We start from the raw sequence: 19,644 nt of genomic DNA on the forward strand, positions 1-19,644 counted from the left end.
TTTCTAAAGCAAAGAAAAACATCTAAAGACTACAACACAGTAAAACTCAAGCCGTTCTTCTTCTTTGTGTTCTCCTTCATCTTGTTCTCATTCTCCTCCTTCTTCTTTCTCTTCTCGTTCTAGTTATTTTTCTTCTTTTTATTCCTTTTCTTATTCTTCTTCTTCTTTGTGTTCTTCATCATCTTGTTCTCGTTCTCCTCCTTCTTCTTTCTCTTCTCGTTCTAGTTATTTTTCTTCTTTTTGTTCCTTTTCTTATTCTTCTTCTTCTTTGTGTTCTTCATCATCTTGTCCTCGTTCTCCTCCTCCTTTCTCTTCTCGTTCTAGTTATTTTTCTTCTTTTTGTTCCTTTTCTTATTCTTGTTCTTCTTTCTCTTAAATTTCTTTCTTTTCATCTTCTTCTTGCTCTTCTTGTTCTTCTGGTTTGTATTCTTCATTTTCTTGTTCTTGTTTTTTATTCTTGTCCTTCTTATTTTTCGTCTTCTTGTTCCTTTTTTTTCTTGCTTTTGTTCTTTTTCTTCTTCTTGGTCATCTTCTTGCTCTTCTTTTTTTTTTCTTCTTGTCCTCTTTTTCTTCATTGTTACTCTTTTTCTTGCTTTTCTTGTTCTCATTCTTATTTTTCGTCTTCTTGTTGATATCATTTTTGTTGTTCTTCATCTTCTTGGCTGGTGGTTTTAGGGCAGATATGGACTCGACTTTCCTACTGATTACAGATCAATGCTACTGTCGCCCCGGGGGGTCGGCCCTCCTTCTTTGTACCTCATCTCTGCCAGTCGGCACGTCGTAAGTGTAAGGATTTTGCTTTCTCCCTCTCGGTGCTTGCAGACGCCTCCTTTATCCTCGGATTTTGTGCAGCACATTGAATGCCTTTAGGACTCCACGCCATTTCTCCAAAAGCTGAATATTTCATGCACGCTTATGTAATGCCTTAAATCTTAAAATAACACAGGAGGGAGGAACTCGAGGGAGTTCAGATGTAGCTGTGATTACTTGAGTTTCTCTTATCATTTTTATCCTATTTTAAGTTTATTTTAATTATCTGATATTTTTTCTCTTCATTCTATTCAGTTGAATTCAGCTGCAGAATTCTGGGTGACCCAAGTAACGAGTGCGGCCGTCACCCAGTTGGAGTACCTGCCTCAGCGTCGGGATTTAGGATTCGCTAAAATCTCCTGCTTCTTCTTCATCATGTTGCTTTTCTTTCTCACTCGTCTTTCTTTTAAAGACACGCCGCGGTCCGCCCACACGGGGGTCACATTAGAGCTGCTAATAACCTGCACCTCTTTTGGACAATGGGGGTCTCAAGGAGAAACCCACAAACAACCAGGGATGTCTTTTAACCCCCACGTGGAGACTTAAACTTGAGAGGTGGCACCACAGTCACCTGCCATCCAGAAAAGTGGTGGGTTGGTGGTGACAGAGGTAATGAGCTGGGACTCGGTGACAGTAAGAGAGAGGGAGAGAGAGGGACAGAACGACACTGGAGACGTGGTGAGGACAGACAGACAGACGTGACGGGGTACACTATGACAAATTAAAGAGACAAGTTGGGGACAAATTGCAGTCTCCGGCCAGCCCAGACATGCAGGAGTGTCACTTAATGAGATGAGTGTCTGCCGTGGAAAGTGATTCGGCATAATCAGACATGGAATAGCACGCGATGAATTATGTATCAAGGCAAAAATCCAGAGTCCCTCGTGAAAATGTTAATCCAGGAAACGTCACCCTTGTTTCTGTCTGCATTGTCCTTGTGAGGTCTTCTTTTCCAAACCCTTTCTCCTTAAGAATGGCCATCAGCACTGCTGTTTTAAAATCCTTCTCTGAAAACAACATCTTGTGAGCATGTGGCCAGCCTTTCTAGCTCACCATAACCCGTTTTATTAAATTACAGACACCTGAAAATAGAAAAGAAGGAGAAGGGTCTGCGCCTTACGCCGGTGTGGAAACTGAAACCCCAGGATGAGCACAAGCGCCGGCCGCCTTTGGGCTGCGCCATCGATTCTGCTTCCTGTTGGCACCTGCTAATGGGATTCTGTGTTCAGTCAGCACAGGCTGCGGATGGATTAGCGCCTTGTGTGAGCGGATCATTGAGTTTAATTTAATTTGGGTTTATTTTGTAGCACAGCTCACTAAAGGCAGATTGGATAAATACGATAGAGCGACAGAAAAGTAATCAACCAGAAAGCCTGGACATACAAAAGGACTCTAAAGAGACCGTGGCAGGCTTTATGCAGTGGTAATGAAAGTGTTAATTATTTATAGACATACAGCAGGCTGAAAGACGCCATCTGTCCGTCCATCCGTCCGTCCACTTGTTAACTTGCTGTTTTCAGTTCAAGGTTATGAGATATAAATCTGTCAATTACAGAGTGCGTCACAAATCTGCCCTTTATATAGTGCCTTATCTATCTATCTAATCCTACCTACTACACTAAATTAAATCTATCTATTATATAGTGCCTTTCCTATCTATCTATACTAAAACTAATATCTATCTAATCCTGCCAACTATGCTATCTATCTATCTATCTATCTATCTATCTATCTATCTATCTATCTATCTATCTATCTATCTATCTATCTATCTATCTATCCCAACCAGTCTATTTATCTACCTATCTAATCCTATCTACTACACTAAATTAAATCTATCTATCATATAGTGCCTTTCCTATATCTCTGTTCATGCCAACTAGTCTGTCTATCTATCTATCTATCTATCTATCTATCTATCTATCTATCTATCTATCTATCTATCTATCTATCTATCTATCTATCTAATCCTGCCAACTACGCTATGTATCTCTCCATGCCAACCAGTCTATTTATCTACCTATCTAATCCTATCTACTACACTAAATTAAATCTATCTATCATACAGTGCCTTTCCTATCTATCTATACTAAAACTAATATCTATCTATCTAATCCTGCCAACTACGCTATCTATCTATTTTAGGATACCTTCTTTGCCTTGTGATATATCTATCACATAGTGCTTTTCATGTTGTTTTTTTAATAAGGTATCTATCTCTTATATGCTGCTTTTTATATGTTCCTTTTGTATCTATCTAAATATCTACATATTACATAGCACCTTTCACATTTGTCTATCTATCTATCTATCTATCTATATATATATATATATATATATATATATATAATTACAGTAGTCTATTATATAGCACCTTCAGTATCCATCTATCTACATATTATAGTATTATTCAGCACCTTTCATATCTGTCTGTCTCTCTATCAATCTATCTAATCCTGCCAACTACGCTATCTACATATTTTATAGTGCCTTTCTATCTGTCTATTACATTCCACATCCATCTTGTTATCCAGTGCCTGTCTCCATGTTGTTTTGTGGGTCCCATTTGTAACCCTCAGCTGGTCTCTCGTACTACAAACCTATTGTGACGTGTTTTGCTGCTGTGAGGACATTTGTGACAAATGGGATGAAGGGCAGGGGTGAAGGACTTTTTGTGAGCAGAGTGACTTGGGGGGGTGGTCCAGAGCTCTCGTACCCCCATTACGCTGAGCGGTTTAAGACTCGGACACCCAGCCATTAGAAGTAAGTTGAAAACAAGATGGCGGTGCAGATGCTCCTTATTTCCCTTCTCCGTGCCCTCGCCGATGGGACTTTACTAACTCCTGTTGGTCTCTTTTTTCATTTTTTTAGGTGGATTTGGGTTTAGCTTTTTTTTTTTTTTGTTTTGCTTTTTTTCCCACATTTTTATATTTTGAAACATCAGTGATAAGAACACTGCGGTGGGCTGACGTCCTGCCCGGGGTTTGTTTCCTGCCTTGTGCCCTGTGTTGGCTGGGATTGGCTCCAGCAGAGCCCTGTGACCCTGTAGTTAGGGTATAGCGTGTTGGATGATGGATGGATGGATGATAAGAACTTAAGTTTTTTGTTCTTCAGAGCCAGGGGTTTTTAACGGTTCTCCTCTCCCATTTGGGATATTTAAGCCTGGACAATTTCTTTTTTTTAAGCCTTGTAGGCCCCTGACCTGCATTTGAGTTTGAGGGTCAGGCCTCTTTTTACCTTCCCAGGCGCAGGCGTCTCCTGTCCCCATTGCAGCTTCGGGCGGTGCGGTGGTGGCAGCTAGCTGGAGAATGTGTGCTACATCTGCCTCTCCTGCTGTTTTTTGGTTGACATTTTTTCCCTACAAGTTTTTTTTTTTTTTTTCTCATCATCTTAGGGAGTCAAGGTGGTGGTCAGGGCGGCTGTCACAAACGGGGCCTGTTACGCTCTTGGGTGATTTTGGGCTACACAGGAAACACACTTTTCTGATCACACTATGCTAACATTTATTTATTGTTGAAAACAACTCATCATTTTTGACTCGAGGTAAACGTCTCCCAGATGAGGTTCATTGTTTTCTGTTCTTTTTCTGCTCGCTCTTCTCCCTGCTCTGCTGTCCTTCCATTATTTGTATTTTTCAGCAAAGGCTTGTGAGCGCCCCCTGCAGTCCGCTCTCTCTTTGTGTGTCTCTGTGCATATTCAGCGTATTGGTGCTCGGCGTTCTGCATTACAAGTGTTAGCGTGTCATTTTGCATGCCATGTCAGATGCCTGGCACATCGCCGTTGTCGTGGAGACGCTATATTTAACTGGCATGTCTCGATTCCGCCGTTCTTTCCAATTTCGCGTCGGCGCTGCTCTCTCTGCCTCCTTCCAGACTGTCAGTAGGAGTCTCACGTTTATTTTTACCCTCCGCGTTTTAAATATATTTTTATTTGCCTCCCGCTGGCGAGTCTGTTGAGGCAGTCGATGTTTTCTTTAACTTCGTCTGACTTGTTGCCACCAGTTGAGTCACACTGCAGGGCGCCATAACACACCCTGGGCCCACAGGGAGTCCAAATCCGCTTGACTTTGAGAGGAAGAAGAAAAGCCCACAGCAATGTTAAGCGGGCACAGGAGTTGGAGGCACAGCTGGGAGATGTGGCAGCAAAATGGAGGAAATGGAAGCCAAAACAATGAGGAGAACTTGAAACATTCATAAGGCTGTTGACCAAACCAGGATCTGACCCTGTGCAGGACTCTGGGGATGGTAGGTGGTGGTGCCAACCACTGTGCCACACTAACAGCTTTCTAGTAATCTGATAGGTGTGTGCCCAGTGGTGGACTGGCATGTCACCCAGGCTTGGCTCTGGCTGGGCACCTTATGATCCCAAGACAGTCTACAAAAAACAAAATGGAGGATTAATATCAAAACAAGCGGGTAGCACAGTGGGACAAGGACTGGCGAGATGGCGTCACAGCTCCAGGGGCCTGCGCTCGAGTCCTGGGCCTGCATGATCTCCCCTAAGAAAGTGACTTGGGATTCAATTAAATATTTTTAACAAAGGAGAGACTGGCAGAAACTCTAAACTCAATTTACACTTTCCATCAAGAGTAGCCTGATGGGACAGTGGTTGGCACTGCAGTTGGGCAACAAGCGGGGCAGAATCGGTGGGGAAGTTTCACAATTGTTCTGTCTCTGGCTTGTTAATTTAGCTATTATGTAGCACCTTCAGTCTGATTATATAGCGCCTTTCATACGTAGCTACCTATCTATTACTGTTACAGTCAAGCCGGGTTTCCTTCCCTGGCTCAAATTTCAAATGCTGCTTCTTCTCATCTTCTTGGAAAACTTTTTATTTTCATTCATTTGTTTCTATTCTTTTTTTTTTATTGTTCTGTTCATTTATTATTTGTACAATGACAGATCACATGTTCACTTTATTCTGCTTCGTTATGATGTAGTTTCTGTGTGTTGTGTGTGTGTGTGTTGCCTTTTATTTCATGTCATTTATAGTTTGTGGGCGGATACACAAGAGGCGAGGCCATCCAGCCATCACAATTAAGGCACCGCCCCCTCCCATTCCTATAAAGACTGCTGGGAATTGAAGTCCAGGGCGGTTCATTTTTGAATGTGCGCTGGGGCTTGGTGGTCACTGCAAGGGTTGTACTCGTTGCTGTTGAATTCTGATGATTGGCTTTTGACCATTTGGCTTGGATTTTGGACTGTTTGTTGACTTTTGTTTGAACATTTGGCAGGTCCCTTTTTGCTCTTTTATATCTTGTTGATTATATATATATATATACATACATACTAGGGGTCTTCACTCGCCAACCCTCCTGCCTGCACTACGCACCAGCCACTTTACGTCTCTGTCACTCGCGGATGTGGATTTCACTTTCACAAAACGACAAATCTTTTAATTCTCGCGGATACGCCTCTTCATTGGGTAGAAACACTACTTTTCCCTGATGGCGACAGGAATTAGACGATCTACAAGTCTCAATATCTCCATACTTGTGTCCTATCATCTCTGTCCATATATTCGATCTCTTTTCGCTTTTACCTTTTCGTCAATATCGCATTGAATTTTGATTCCGTGTTTGGAATTCCATCGTGACAACGCAACGTATAACTGCCCGTGAGTGAATATCGTTTCTTTCTCTCCACACAAACTGTGTCTGACAATAGCATTTACACAGATGAGAGATGATTGGACGGTGTGCGTGGATGTAAATGTTTCAGATGTGTGCAGGACTTCTCCAAATCTCATTGTACAAAGTCTTGTCTCGCGGGGCTTGAAATTTCCTCTCGCAGGATTTCACTTTCACCAAACGACAAATCTTTTAATTCTCGTGGATTCGCCTCTTCATTAGGAAGAAACGCTACTCTTCCCTGATGGCAAAATGAATTACAAGTCTCCGACTTAAAGTGTAAAGCTGAACAATATATTCGGTCTCTTCTCGCTATTCCATTATTTCACCGAGTAATATTTTACTCTTTACTCTTTTTTGTTTGCGCTAATGTGATCTTTACTATTCTTTTATTGAGTGTTTTCGAATTTCCGTACTTCCATTATCTCTAACCTGCTCTGCTTGTGTATTGCACCAATGTTTTTGAATTCTTTACGACGTTCTGCTTTCTTATCTACTCTTTGTCTTTTATTTCCGGCCTGGTTAAATCTCTTGGCACAAAGTCTCATTTCGCGGGACGTGAAAGTTTCTCTGAGAAAATCACGTCTCGTGTCCTTCCAGGGTTTTTTTTTGTATAATACACACACACACCTCGTCTTTTATAAAGATTATCTGTGGACTCGTCTATTCTTCTAGCTGGTGTTTCCGCTGTTCTTCCTCTGGTAAGACCTGCTGAGATCTTCTCCTGTCATTTTGAATTTCCTTCACTCAGAGGTCTGGTCAAGTTTCCTGGGATCAGGATGGCTCGGGGTGAGATTTTTTTCCTGGAAAATTTCGGAGGCCTCACCCCTCGATTATTTGGTGCTGCCAGAGCATTCATCATCATCATCATCACAATATACTGCATTGGACTGGTCAGTTTCAGAAAAGAGATGTAGAAAACTGGCAAACAGGGCAAAGCAACACCAGATGGCATGTCTGTATATAATGACTTTAGTAAATCTATCTGGAGTATGCAGTGCTTTCACATCTGTTTTTGTATTATATAGTGCCTTTCATGTCTATCCATTTGGGCCTATTGATATCGACTATACAGTGCTTTTCATATCTGTCTGCTGTATAGTGCCTTTTACATGTATTTATCAATTATATAGTGCCTTTCATGACTATTTGGATCTGTTTATATGGATTATATAGTGCCTTTCATATTTATCTCATATATTTTCTTTAACATCTAGATTTATTGGTATTATATAGTGCCTTTCACATCTATTATATACTGCCAATAGCTATGAAAGGCACTATATAACAGGCAGTGCCTTTTCATATTGGTGCATTGTTTCATAAAGCACTTCCCAGGGAGTTGCTGCGGCTCAAGTAGGGGGTCCCAGCTGGTGGTTGGACCCTCGCCCTCCATGTCTTTGTTCCCTGAGCCCCACTCTGCCTGGATTAGCAGAGGCACCACAAAGACCCTCACATGGAACTCCCTGTTGTCCTTCATCTAGAAAACAAAAATGGACTGGGACCCCCACGAGACTTGGGACAAGTGCTCAGAGAAATGTGAGTATGAAATATGCTTGGGGACCACCGTATTGGGGTGGCTGGGTGTTTCAAATCAAACTTTTGTTATTACACATTGAGGCCCACTCTTATTATTTGTTTTTTAATTTACAGTTGGAGGAGAGGAAGGTTCAGCGACCCACCCAGCACCACCCAGCACAGGTGACGAGTTCTTCAACTGACAGACAGCCTTTGGGGCTTTTGATTGCAGTGCTAACCCTTGGACAGGACACAGGAGAGCCCCCCACCGACCACATTGAGAAGACCATCTCACTCTTTGGTCCCACGAGGGCGAGGCGATGCGGGCACAACGTGGAGTCTTTGGAAGGAGAGAACTGGATCGGACAAAGCTGGGGGATACGGCGAGGTGGGTGCTGCTTGACCCGTTTTTAACGCCATACTGTCTCTAATTGAACTAAAATGAAAGTTACATTGAAGAACAGATAACAGAATGTGACGTCACACACCACAACGTGACTTTACGGATAATAACACGATATTATTTAACGGAGCAGAAAGCGACACAACCCAGCGAGTACCAGTGTAACGTGACGTAGGGTCAGGTCACATGACACGGCCCACCCCGGTAGAACGTAATAGAAGGTAACGTGACACAGCGTCGCTCGCATCACGTCGTACGATCACCTGACCTGAAGTCTTCGCATTTTTGAGCTTTTGACAACTTCATTCCATGTCTCGATTTTCTTTTCCATTTTCTGGGTTGGACTTCTCACTTCCTTTACAAAGACCGTAATCTGAACGTTCCCCCGTGATGCCGTTTTCTTTCATTGATGGGTTCGCTCGTGTAACTGCAGCACTGCGAGGCCAGGAGTGTTGAGTTCAGGAGATGTTCCAGTCTTTAGGCGATTAGATTTTTTTTTTTTGTTTCTGCTTTGGCCTGACAGCCAATCGCTTTTGACTTTTCTGGTTAATGAACCCCACGAGACTTTGAACTTCGTCCCATGTCCTGATCTTCTCTCTTCTTTAAAAGTCTGTAGCAGTACAGCAACATTCTGCATGCTAAGCGTAAAACAATGGAATATAACAAAGTAGCACAACATACCGTGACATATAAATCTCTATGTCTAGTATATAAACGTCTACGCGTGGAAATGTGTCTTGTCTGCCCGGCCCAGAAGTGAGCGGTGGAGTCGGGTTAAGGGCTTCAACTCCGAGGATACGTAAGGGAGGTGAGCACATCGGCAAAACGAAACCTCTGAAGAAAAAGTCACTCGCTTAGCTGCTAATACAGAGGCGAGGTGAGCAGACATCTATATAGATAACTAGCTGTGTAAGCCCGGGGGTCCGAGAAACTATTGAAATCGATAGAAAAAAAATGGAAACGTCGGGTAATTGAAAGGAACTGCTCTGGGCGTCTCTCTGTCTCCTAGAAGGATTCATTTTGCCGACGTGCTCACCTCACTTGTGTATTAGCGGCGGGAGGAAAAGTAAAAGGGAGACCCGTTTTCCCGATGTTGGCGGCTAAGCGACGTTGGCTTTCTTCGGAGGTTTTGTTATGTTGATGTGCTCACCTCGCTTGTGTTATTAGCGACTAACGGAGTTTTCTGTTTCCTTGGAGGTGGAGCTCTTACCCCCTGACTCCATCTCTCAGTCATAAACACTTCCACGCGTAGACGTTTATATATAAGATACTGAGCACACCGAACAATGTGGCCTCTGCTGCGCTCACACACTGTCAGGCAAACACAAGTTTCCAAGTCAGAAATGTCACGCGAGTCCGCTATGAACTTAGAGTCGACCAATTCAGAGAAAACAAGTGACATAAGGATGGTCTTTCACCTAACTAAATATATAATACACACACACACTCTGCATATATATATTTATTATTTATTTATTTAATTTGTGGCCAGTGGACAGACGCTGAAACAATAGTTGGGTCACCAGCCAAGATAACTCGTTCAATTGTCAGCGTCTGAGCCACAGAAAAATAAACAAAACTTACACGTTGCACCTTTGTGTGCATAAGAAAACTACCACCCCCCCCCACCCCCAATATTGTTTGATAAAGTGTTGATGTATCGCTGCTGTTTGGAGCCCAAACCCCCCCCCCCCCCCCATTCTGCAACTGACTTTTACTGCATCGCGACAATCGACCTTGGACTAAACCAGCGTCTTCTGCACGCGTTGCAAATGATTGATGTCTTTTTTGGGTAGTCCTGAGAGGAGTGCGTTACAGTAATCTAGCCGACTGAAAACAAACGCATGAACTAATTTCTCAGCATCTTTCAATGATATAAGAGGTCTAACTTTTGCTATTTTCTTAAGTGAAAAAATGCTGTCCTAGTGATTTGATTAATATGCGATTTAAAATTCAGATTACAATCAACAGTTACCCCTAAGCTTTTTACCTCCGTTTTGACCTTTAATCCTAATGCATCCAGTTTATTTCTAATAGCCTCATTGTATCCATTATTGCCAATCACTAAGATTTCGGTTTTCTCTTTATTTAATTTGAGAAAGTTACTATTCATCCATTCTGAGATACAGGTTAGATATTGTGTTAGTGAATCAAGAGAATCGGGGTCATCAGGTGCTATTGATAAATATTAATGTGCTGCCAGTTCAAGCACTGGTGACAACACCCCAGGGTAAGTGGGGGTGCTGTAGGCCAACTTCTGCCCAGCTCTGATAGCCTTTTGGGCGAGCAAACAAACCTGCATTCTGTCCACATGGAGGCCGTGGCCCTCACTAGATGACCAGAGCAGAAAGAAGCCAGAATTATTACAGAGATTGCAGATTTTATTATTACAGAAGGGTCTTTGTTTCTAATATTAGAAATAGACGGGAGTGTAGAGGAGGTGACCCAATGACCCAACACTTGAACTTCTTCCCACAGTGTGTAAAAGGATTTATATAGAGTGTGTGTGTGTATCCATATTACTAACTGAGAATGATAAACCAGATATGGATGCAGGGAAATGCCCGTGGACGCAGGAGACATAGTGCGCAGGCGCCACACGAAGCCCCCCACCCCAGAGTGAAACGGGAGAGAAGTAATATGGAAGCAGGTACATGCCCATGGAGCGCGACTGACCAAGACACAAAGTGAAACGGGAAACACTACGGAGTCCGCAGTGGTCCACAATGCAACGCATAATAGTACGGACGGAGCTCCGGATTAACAGTGGGGGGGGGGCTCCCAGAGTGACACGGGCGAACGCTCCGTATTAAACGTACGTCATCCTCACACGTCCAAACTATACAGCATAGGTGAATCACATTACAGTGATGCATTATTGACAGTGCAAGCACAGACATCGCTCCGTATTAACAGTAAGTGCAATTATTCATATTACTAACGGTACACAACGGAGAACTACTGGAGTCACGATCACGTCTCCAAAACTATACAGCTCCACAATACACGTGGGCGCCTACATCACGCGTCTGAAACCGCGGAAGCATAACTGTCTCAGCTCCACTAACGGAGCTGCAGAAACGAGCCCACATAGACACATACAATGAACATGGACGCCTACAACGCGCGTCTCATACCGCAGAAGCGGGACGGCTGCACAGCGGGCACGGGTTCAAAACGCCGGGGGGAGGCAAGCGAAGCGAGCAGGGGGCGGAGCCCCCTTGTATTATATATATATTGTGGAGCCTGGCTCGGACACAGATAGGCAAACACGCTCATGTCACCCACCACATGTTTATTTACACTATTATTTACAAATATCCATAAGTGCCACAAACCCCAATCCTCCCCAAAGTCCAGGCCAACCACTCTGCCTCTTCAGACCACCTCCTTCTCTCGTTCTTGCACCTCATCCTGCTTCCACCCGACTCCAGCCATTGAATGGAGGGAGGCGGCCCCTTTTATCCGTATCCAGATGTGTACCGGAAATCCCGCGGACACGCCCCAGTGTGGCGGAAATGCCGGCTGTCCTCCCGGAAGCACTCTCTTCTTCCCCCCAGCACTTCCTGGTGTGGCGGAAGTACTGGGGTCCAGGGTCCTTCAGGCAGGGGGACTGACCACGGGCCCCTACAGGGTTGGGCTTCCAAGCCCTGTACCCGTGGCCCCCAATACAACCAGGGTGGATGCCCCCTCGCAGTCTGGAGGAGGAATGAGCCCTCCTCCTGTCTTCCTGGGTGTCCCGGCCGGGCATGAGCCCCATCCGGGTGCCAAAATGTATGTATGTATGTATATTATATATATATATATATGTATATATATATATATATACACACACACACACACACACACTAGCTGAATACCCATACTTTGCTACAAGATAGCAACAGAAAAAATGTGTTCTAAAATATACAGAATGACAGTATGCGTCCTGTAAAGGTCATAAGGAAAGATTTAGCACATAAACGAAACAAAATAGGTTACTAATTATTTCTTGAAATGGTTTACTCAACGGGCGGCGCAGTGGCGCTGCTGCCCCTCACAATTAGGAGAACTGGGTTCGCTTCCCTGGTCCTCCCTGCGTGGAGTTTGCATGTTCTCCCTTTGGCCCACTGTGTACAGTATATAATGTTGAGATACACATACATGCACTATACATGTTATATTGTATGATCTCTGCGTGGGTTTCCTCTCACAGTCCAAAGACATGCAGGTTAGGTGCATTGGTGATCCTAAATTGTCCCTGTACAGCCTGTGTGTGTGCCCTGTGATGGGCTGGCGCCCTGCCCGGTGTTTGTTTCCTGCCTTGCGCCCTGTGTTGCTGGGATTGGCTCCAGCAGACCCCCGTGACCCTGTAGATAGGATATAGCGGGTTAAATAATGGATGGTCTACTCAAATATAAGCCGTTTTAAGTATAGAGGCGGCGCTGTGCACAAGGTAGGCCAGCGAGGAGAAGAGGCACGCGCCGTCACCGTTCTTGCGCACCAGTGTCATAGTTGTACGGGTTTATTTAAAGAGATATAAACTTAATAGAAGAATTAATAGATTAATAATTAATAGAAGAAAGTATGAAAAAAAAATGCTTTAGTCCAGCAGACCCCCGTGACCCCGTGTTCGGATTCAGCAGGTTGGAAAATGGATGGATACCTTGGAATAACCTAACTAAATTAGTTTAAAAAGATAAATAAATGGAAAATTATAACACTTCGTGGAAACTGGAAAATATCAAAACAAAACTTGTACTCTTCAGAAAAATGAAGTTATTTTTAAATTACTTGAAAGAAATTTATTTTAGAAAGAAATGGAGTGAATGGGTCTAAAAAAAACTATAAGACATTTCGCGCTTGGATCACGAAACTTTTTAAACTGTTTCTTAGCGAGCAGCTGTGGGCCAAAGGTAACCTCCATTCCAAATTTCAAGTCCCAAGTCCTCGTGTTTCGGGAAATTTCGTGATGAGTGAGTCAGTGGTGTGTGGCTTATATATGTATAGTGTGTGTGTGTGTGTGGTCTGCTGTTTGTTTCTTTACAGTATTTCTTGACTGTCTAAATTGCCTCATCTTTTGCACACTATATACAGTATGTAAAATAGATCTACACATACACACGTTAAATTGTATGCTCTCGGCTTCATGTGACTCGCACGATTTATTCTCCCTCATGTTTTATTCAGTGCCATGAACATTAGAAACACGACTAGATTGCCCGACGGCGCTTTAATTACATTTCGAGTGAGTTTCACGCGTGTCCCTTCTCTCGGACGGTGGGGCTTTTTTAAATTTTATTTATACTTTAGTTCAATAACGGGTGTCGGCGCCGAATTTTGGAGAATGTGCGACTCCTAGAAGACAACGAGGACATCACCTCTGCTAACGGCTTTTTTTTTTTACCTCGGCGTACACCCACCCCTGCCAGTTTTGGTCCTTTGCCATTGCCGTGCGCTGGTCCTCGCTGAGTATGAATCAATAGCCCAGGTGCATTAATGGTTTAGGCCCACCTTAAACATTTGAATATGTGACGATCTTTGCGCTTAGGGGTCTCACTGTGACGCAGAATCAAGATAAAGCGGAGCTGCCCACGCCTTCTCTGCCAAGGCGCGATTCCTGCGCCTGCCGCTGCTGTTGCTGCTTTATATCGCGCGGCGGCCAGCCTGAGGAGAGACGCGCCTTCACGACTGCTGGCGACTTCGCGATTCTTCTCTTTCTCGCACGAGGAGCTGGCATCGCCATGAAGCTTCTTCCCTGTCTCCTTGCTGTAAGCTGCACCCTGGGAGGTAGGCGCGATCGGCTTGGCATCTCTATCGAGTCGCGGGGAGCTCCCGACGTTCAGCACCTCGGATGGCGGACAGCGACATTCTTACGGGGCATCAAGTAGCCCATCTCTGGCAACATTTTTGTCTTTTCATTTTTCTTTACTTCACTGTTGCGCTTACCGTTCCATGTTTTATTTGTTAATATTTTTCATTTTTTCCCCGTTTAGATGATTGCTAATTATTTTTTTTTTCAGGATTTTCCCCATCGAATATTTCGCACCGCATCCTGCGAGTTGTGCCGCACTGTGCGCTTATTCGGAGCGCCTTAATATTTAAAGTACAAGCGCGTTTTTAGTTAATTGTCACACGGCTGGACTTTGTTTTCAAATAAACACACAGGCGACTTTATTTTAGACGACATTTAAGCACGTTAATCGAACCCGAGTTATCATTAAAACCCGCATAACAGAAATCGGTTTCTGGAGCGAGTTGTTTTCGTAACCTTTGTAGCGGTTTAGAACATCCGATTAAAAAAAACTGAAGTCCTAATTAGGGGCAGCATAGGGATTTTAATTCGACAGACAACCCGGGGATGCGACTCTTCTTCAGAATGCCGAAGACATCGGTTTTAAGTTTAAAGGGACTCGTTGTAACGGAATGTCAGTGTGGACCTCAAACACCCCGTCACATGTCTTGGGCTTCGTTCATTTCCATTTCCCCAAATTATTAAAATGATAAAACTAATAATCACGTCTCGACAAAAAAAAAAACGACATTTCTTGTGTGTGCAACAAAAACCGCAGATGCCACCCGTGTGCCATCATCTGAGAAAACCTGCCTGGATAGAAAGGGAGATGTTTACAAATCCGTAAACTGCGAACTTTATCGCAAAACGAGTTTAAAGAATACGCTTTATACCGAGGATTCAATTTTTATATAAATGTTATATTTCTTAAGCGTGGCGTCCATCTGCACAATCCACTCGTGTTTCTCCGGATACGTACGCGCGCACAACTAAAAGAAATGAGAATTCACGGACCTAAAATACATCTCGGCATTGCCTTCCTTTTCCAAATGTTTTTAAGACTTTGCTTTTTACCTTCAATGCGTAGAATACACGAGTGTGTGTGTCCGAGTGGTGCCCCGCCCTGCTGTTAAACAGTTCAGATTTGTTTAATCGCACACGTGTGGCAGGCGAACTCGTCGTTTTTAGGGCACTGCAAGTTGGCTCAGTGGTTAGCGCGACCGCCTCGCAGCTTTAGAATGTGGTGCGGTTATCGACTACACCGGGAACTCACGGGAATGGCGGTCGGTCCCCTGGGTGCGACTCCGGACTGGCGCCGTCAATAGTGAGCCACTCGAGACTTTGGCATGGGCTCGAGATTAGAGCCACTCCATATCGAACTCAAATCCTGGGGTCTGCGTGGGGTCCCCACCTACCGTGCATGTTTGCGCCTGAGCGGATGGATATGGACGTATGTCTGACATTTTTGGGAGATTTATATATATAAAAAAAAAAAACCACAAGTACTGTAAATAAGCAATCCATCGTACTGATCTGGAGAAACTCGAACCTGGAAGCTACTGTACAACCTGTAACTAATAAATGTGAGCGGGCGGGTGGATGAGGTCCGGCACTGTCGGTAACTTAATTACTTCAAGATCTATTCTTTATATAGCACCTTTCGTATCAATCAATCAATCAATCAATCGATGTATTCTTCATGCAGTATAGTGCCTTTCACCTCTCTAGTTCCTTTCCGCATTTATGTATTCTTTATGCAGTATCGTTCACATTTATCAAAATCTTAATACGATGCCTGTTACATCTGTCCATTTATCTGTTTTTTTGTATAGTTACTTTCACATCCATTTATCTGTTGATGTATATGGCCTTCCACATCTATTCTTAATTTAGTGTCCTTCACATTTGCAAATCTATTCTTCGTACAGTGCCTTTCACATCTGCTTCTTTCTAAATTGCAATCTTTTTATTCTTTATGCTGTGCCCTTCATATCTAGCAACTTAATACACTGCCTTTCATAATTTATCTATCCTTTGGACACTGACCATCTATATCTATCTAATCCTGCCAACTACGCTATCAATCTAATACTGCCTTACATATCTATCTATCTATCTATCTATCCATCCATCCATCCTTTGGACACTGACCATCTATATCCAACTATCTAATCCTGCCAACTACGCTAACTATCAATCTATCATATAGTGCCTTACATATCTATCTATCCATCCATCCATCCTTTGGACACTGACCATCTATATCTAACTATCTAATCCTGCCTACTACGCTAGCTATCAATCTATCATATAGTGCCTTACATATCTATCTAATCATGCCAACTACATCATCTATCATATAGTGCCTTACATATCTATCTATCCATCCCTTTGTCTGTTCTTTAGCGTGCCTTTCACATTCATCAATTCTTTACACAGTGCTTTTCACATCCATTCACCTATTCTTTATCCCTGTCTTCTTAATACAGTGCCTTTCGTATTTATTTATCTAGTTTTTGTGTAGCGCTTTTCACTTCCATTTATCTAGTCTTTGTACAGTGCCTTTTATATCTATCAATGCATCTATTTATACAGTGCCTTTCACATTATTGTATGTATTCTTTTTATAGTGCCTTTCATATCTCCCTTTCTCCGTGTCTCTCTCTCTACATATACAGACAGACTGCTGTCACCGTCCTGCTCCACTGACAGATTGAGGAGATCTTTCCTCCCCCAAACAATGCTACTCTTCGGGGGGGGGGGGGGGGGGGGGGGGGGGGGTTAAACGTTAACATTTAACATTATACAAAGTTATTGTCTGTTTTTTACCTGCATTATTATCAATCTTTAATTTAATATTGTTTATTGTATCAATATGCTGCTGCTGGAGAATGTGAATTTGCCCTTGGGATTAATACAGTTTCTATCTATATAAATTTATGTACGGTAGATATCACAGCATACAGTGAATTTCTTATTTGGAGACTAAGGACCTGTGCGTTATAATCCATACCTTTCTCCCGGATATAAAATGTGCGCACACGACATTACCAGCCCCGTCCATCCCACTGAGAGTCGCAGCCAATCTGAGGGTCATTAACTCTCGCCAATCTTGCGCGTCTTGGGAGATGTGAAAAGAAAGAAAGAAAGAGAAAGAAAATGAATCACGGGGGGAGCGAGCTTACCAACTCCACTCGATGTATGACGACTGGGCGGTCGCTGCACCTGAACCGACGAATCCTGATCCGCGAGGCCACAGCACGTAGCACTGCGCCACCGTAAGCTTAAACTGCAGCGACTGAGTCGCGTCCCCATTCAGACAGGCAGATGCACGCGCACGTACTGTATACGCGTCTGCACCTCCCTTACGCACACTATGGCCTGAACCACACAACCATTGCTACAAATCTGACAAGAACACGTTTATAATAATCATTGACTTCTTGATTTTACAATTTGATATTACTTTTTATTTCGTTTTTGGAGCGGTCGCTCATCTCAACACGTTTTCTATTTTCTTGGCAGTTATCTCAGCGTTGCCCATTTCAACAGAAGAAAGGGAGCAGAATGCGGTGAGTTTGGGTTTCTTTTTGATTAAACGTTACTCGACTTTGGATTTGGCCATTTTAAAACGGATTATCCAAAACGGCGTATTTATTTTTGTTTTATTTTCTCAAATTAAAAGGTGAAGGAGTGTATCGTCGAAGTCCTCTCTAATGCACTCGGTAAAGCCAACGCACCGCCCGTCGACCCTTCCTGCAAAGACATCCTACAGAAAAGTAAGTGATGCAATTTCTTTTACATTAAAGTGCAGGTTGCATTTCAAGAAGCAATAAAACTTTGTTACGAGTGTGTTTATATTGTTTTTTTTTTTAAGTATTAATCTATCTTTTCATTTTCTTTGCGCGTTAGCACCAATTACTACAAGTTCCATCCATCCATTTTCCAACCCGCTGAATCCGAACACAGGGTCACGGGGGTCTGCTGGAGCCAATCCCAGCCAACACAGGGCACAAGGCAGGAAACAATCCTGGGCAGGGTGCCAACCCACCGCAGGACACACACAAACACATCCACACACCAAGCACACACTAGGGCCAATTTAGAATCGCCAATCCACCTAACCTGCATGTCTTTGGACTGTGGGAGGAAACCGGAGCGCCCGGAGGAAACCCACGCTGACACGGGGAGAACCTGGGAAGCGAACCCAGGTCCCCAGGTGTCCCAACTGCGAGGCAGCAGCGCTACCCACTGCGCCACCGTGCCGCCCATTACTACAAGTTACCAACATATTTTATATTGCTCTGCACTTGCACTCCGTGAAGAGCGCTGTACGACAACACATTGCATTCGGTTACTTATTCCAGCTTTTTTGGTCTTCCAAGGTGTAGTCCAATAATTGTTGGGTGGCATAAACCGTAATCTTTCAATTGGCATTAGTGCAGGAGGTGGCACTGTTCCAGGGTTCAAATTCCTGGCCCAGTTTTTATCTGCGTGTTCTCCATCCGTTTTTATTTTTTCCAGATCCCAAAGATTTCAAGATTAAAGCGAACTTTGTCATCTCAACCACATACAAGTATACAGATAGACGAAATTGTGAAGCTCAGGGTCCACAGTGAAACAACATGAAGTGCAAATAATAAAATAAAAACACAAACAAGACAAGACATTGAAGTATATGACGTGTAGTAAGCGACATGAACATCGGATCCAATGTATAATATTGTGCAATCTAGATTTGTAGGTTAGCTTAGTTAGTTGGAAAGTTTAACATTGCTAGGGTGTGCGGGTAAATGCCCTGCCATAGACTGGCACACTGTCCAAGGCTGGCTCTTGCCTGGCTTCTAGACCCTTCTAGTGAACCTGAACTGGAATAATGGTGATTGATATTAGACGGTTGGAGGACAGTAAATCACAAATTAAATTTGACAGTAATTTAATGGTTAAATGATCTGATAGCTGAGCTGCCTATCATTTAGAACCAACAAAAATGTGGTGAGAAACAAAAATTAACTACAATTGTTTTTGTTCATATTACATAGAATTGTCATGGACTGGCATTCGTTCCCAAAGAAGTCCCAATAAGTTCCAAAAGCACTTCCAATAATGCCCACTAGAGGGAGACATCATCATCATCATCAAATCCCAGCTAGTAATAAGGGCAAGACTAAATCTCTCTGTATATTATATAAAGAAAACCTTGAGAGGAGATGAGACCATCGCCAAGAGATTTTTTGAAGTCCCACCCTCCTCTCAACCAGTTCCAGTTAACGACCCACACCCGCGGTCCTCTCACCTCTCATTGGTGTAAATGCTTTTGCCAGACAGTTCCTGCTCTCTCAGCTCTTATAAAATTTTAACGTTTTCCTCACTTTAAGTTCCCAATAAAAGAAGAAGACTTATTATGAAAATCTTATTAAAGAATTTCATCACAAAGGGTTATCAACAGAAAAAATGAGAACACGGGTAATCCTAGCAATGAGAAACGAAGTCAAATGAATTAACGTGAAA

The 19,644-nt window shown here is 43.2% G+C and overlaps 1 protein-coding gene across 50 annotated transcripts in view; it reads left to right on the plus strand.

Annotated features, from left to right (window-relative positions):
• The first annotated feature begins 13,808 nt into the window (after positions 1 to 13,808).
• LOC114666059 (glutamic acid-rich protein) overlaps positions 13,809 to 19,644 on the plus strand; it is a 38,833-nt gene continuing 32,997 nt past the window's right edge. For 26 of the 50 annotated variants that reach the window (XM_051919452.1, XM_051919460.1, XM_051919468.1 and 23 more), the window contains exons 1-3: positions 13,810 to 14,129; positions 17,659 to 17,705; positions 17,819 to 17,912. In XM_051919452.1, the coding sequence (XP_051775412.1) occupies positions 14,084 to 14,129; positions 17,659 to 17,705; positions 17,819 to 17,912 (187 nt within the window). In that variant the 5' untranslated portion in view covers positions 13,810 to 14,083. Of the gene's footprint in view, positions 14,130 to 17,658; positions 17,706 to 17,818; positions 17,913 to 19,644 lie in introns of all 50 variants that reach the window. The other 24 variants (XM_051919449.1, XM_051919455.1, XM_051919486.1 and 21 more) reach the window with 3 other exon arrangements.

The sequence above is a fragment of the Erpetoichthys calabaricus genome, chromosome 15, assembly GCF_900747795.2.
Source record: "Erpetoichthys calabaricus chromosome 15, fErpCal1.3, whole genome shotgun sequence".
NCBI lineage: Eukaryota > Metazoa > Chordata > Cladistia > Polypteriformes > Polypteridae > Erpetoichthys > Erpetoichthys calabaricus.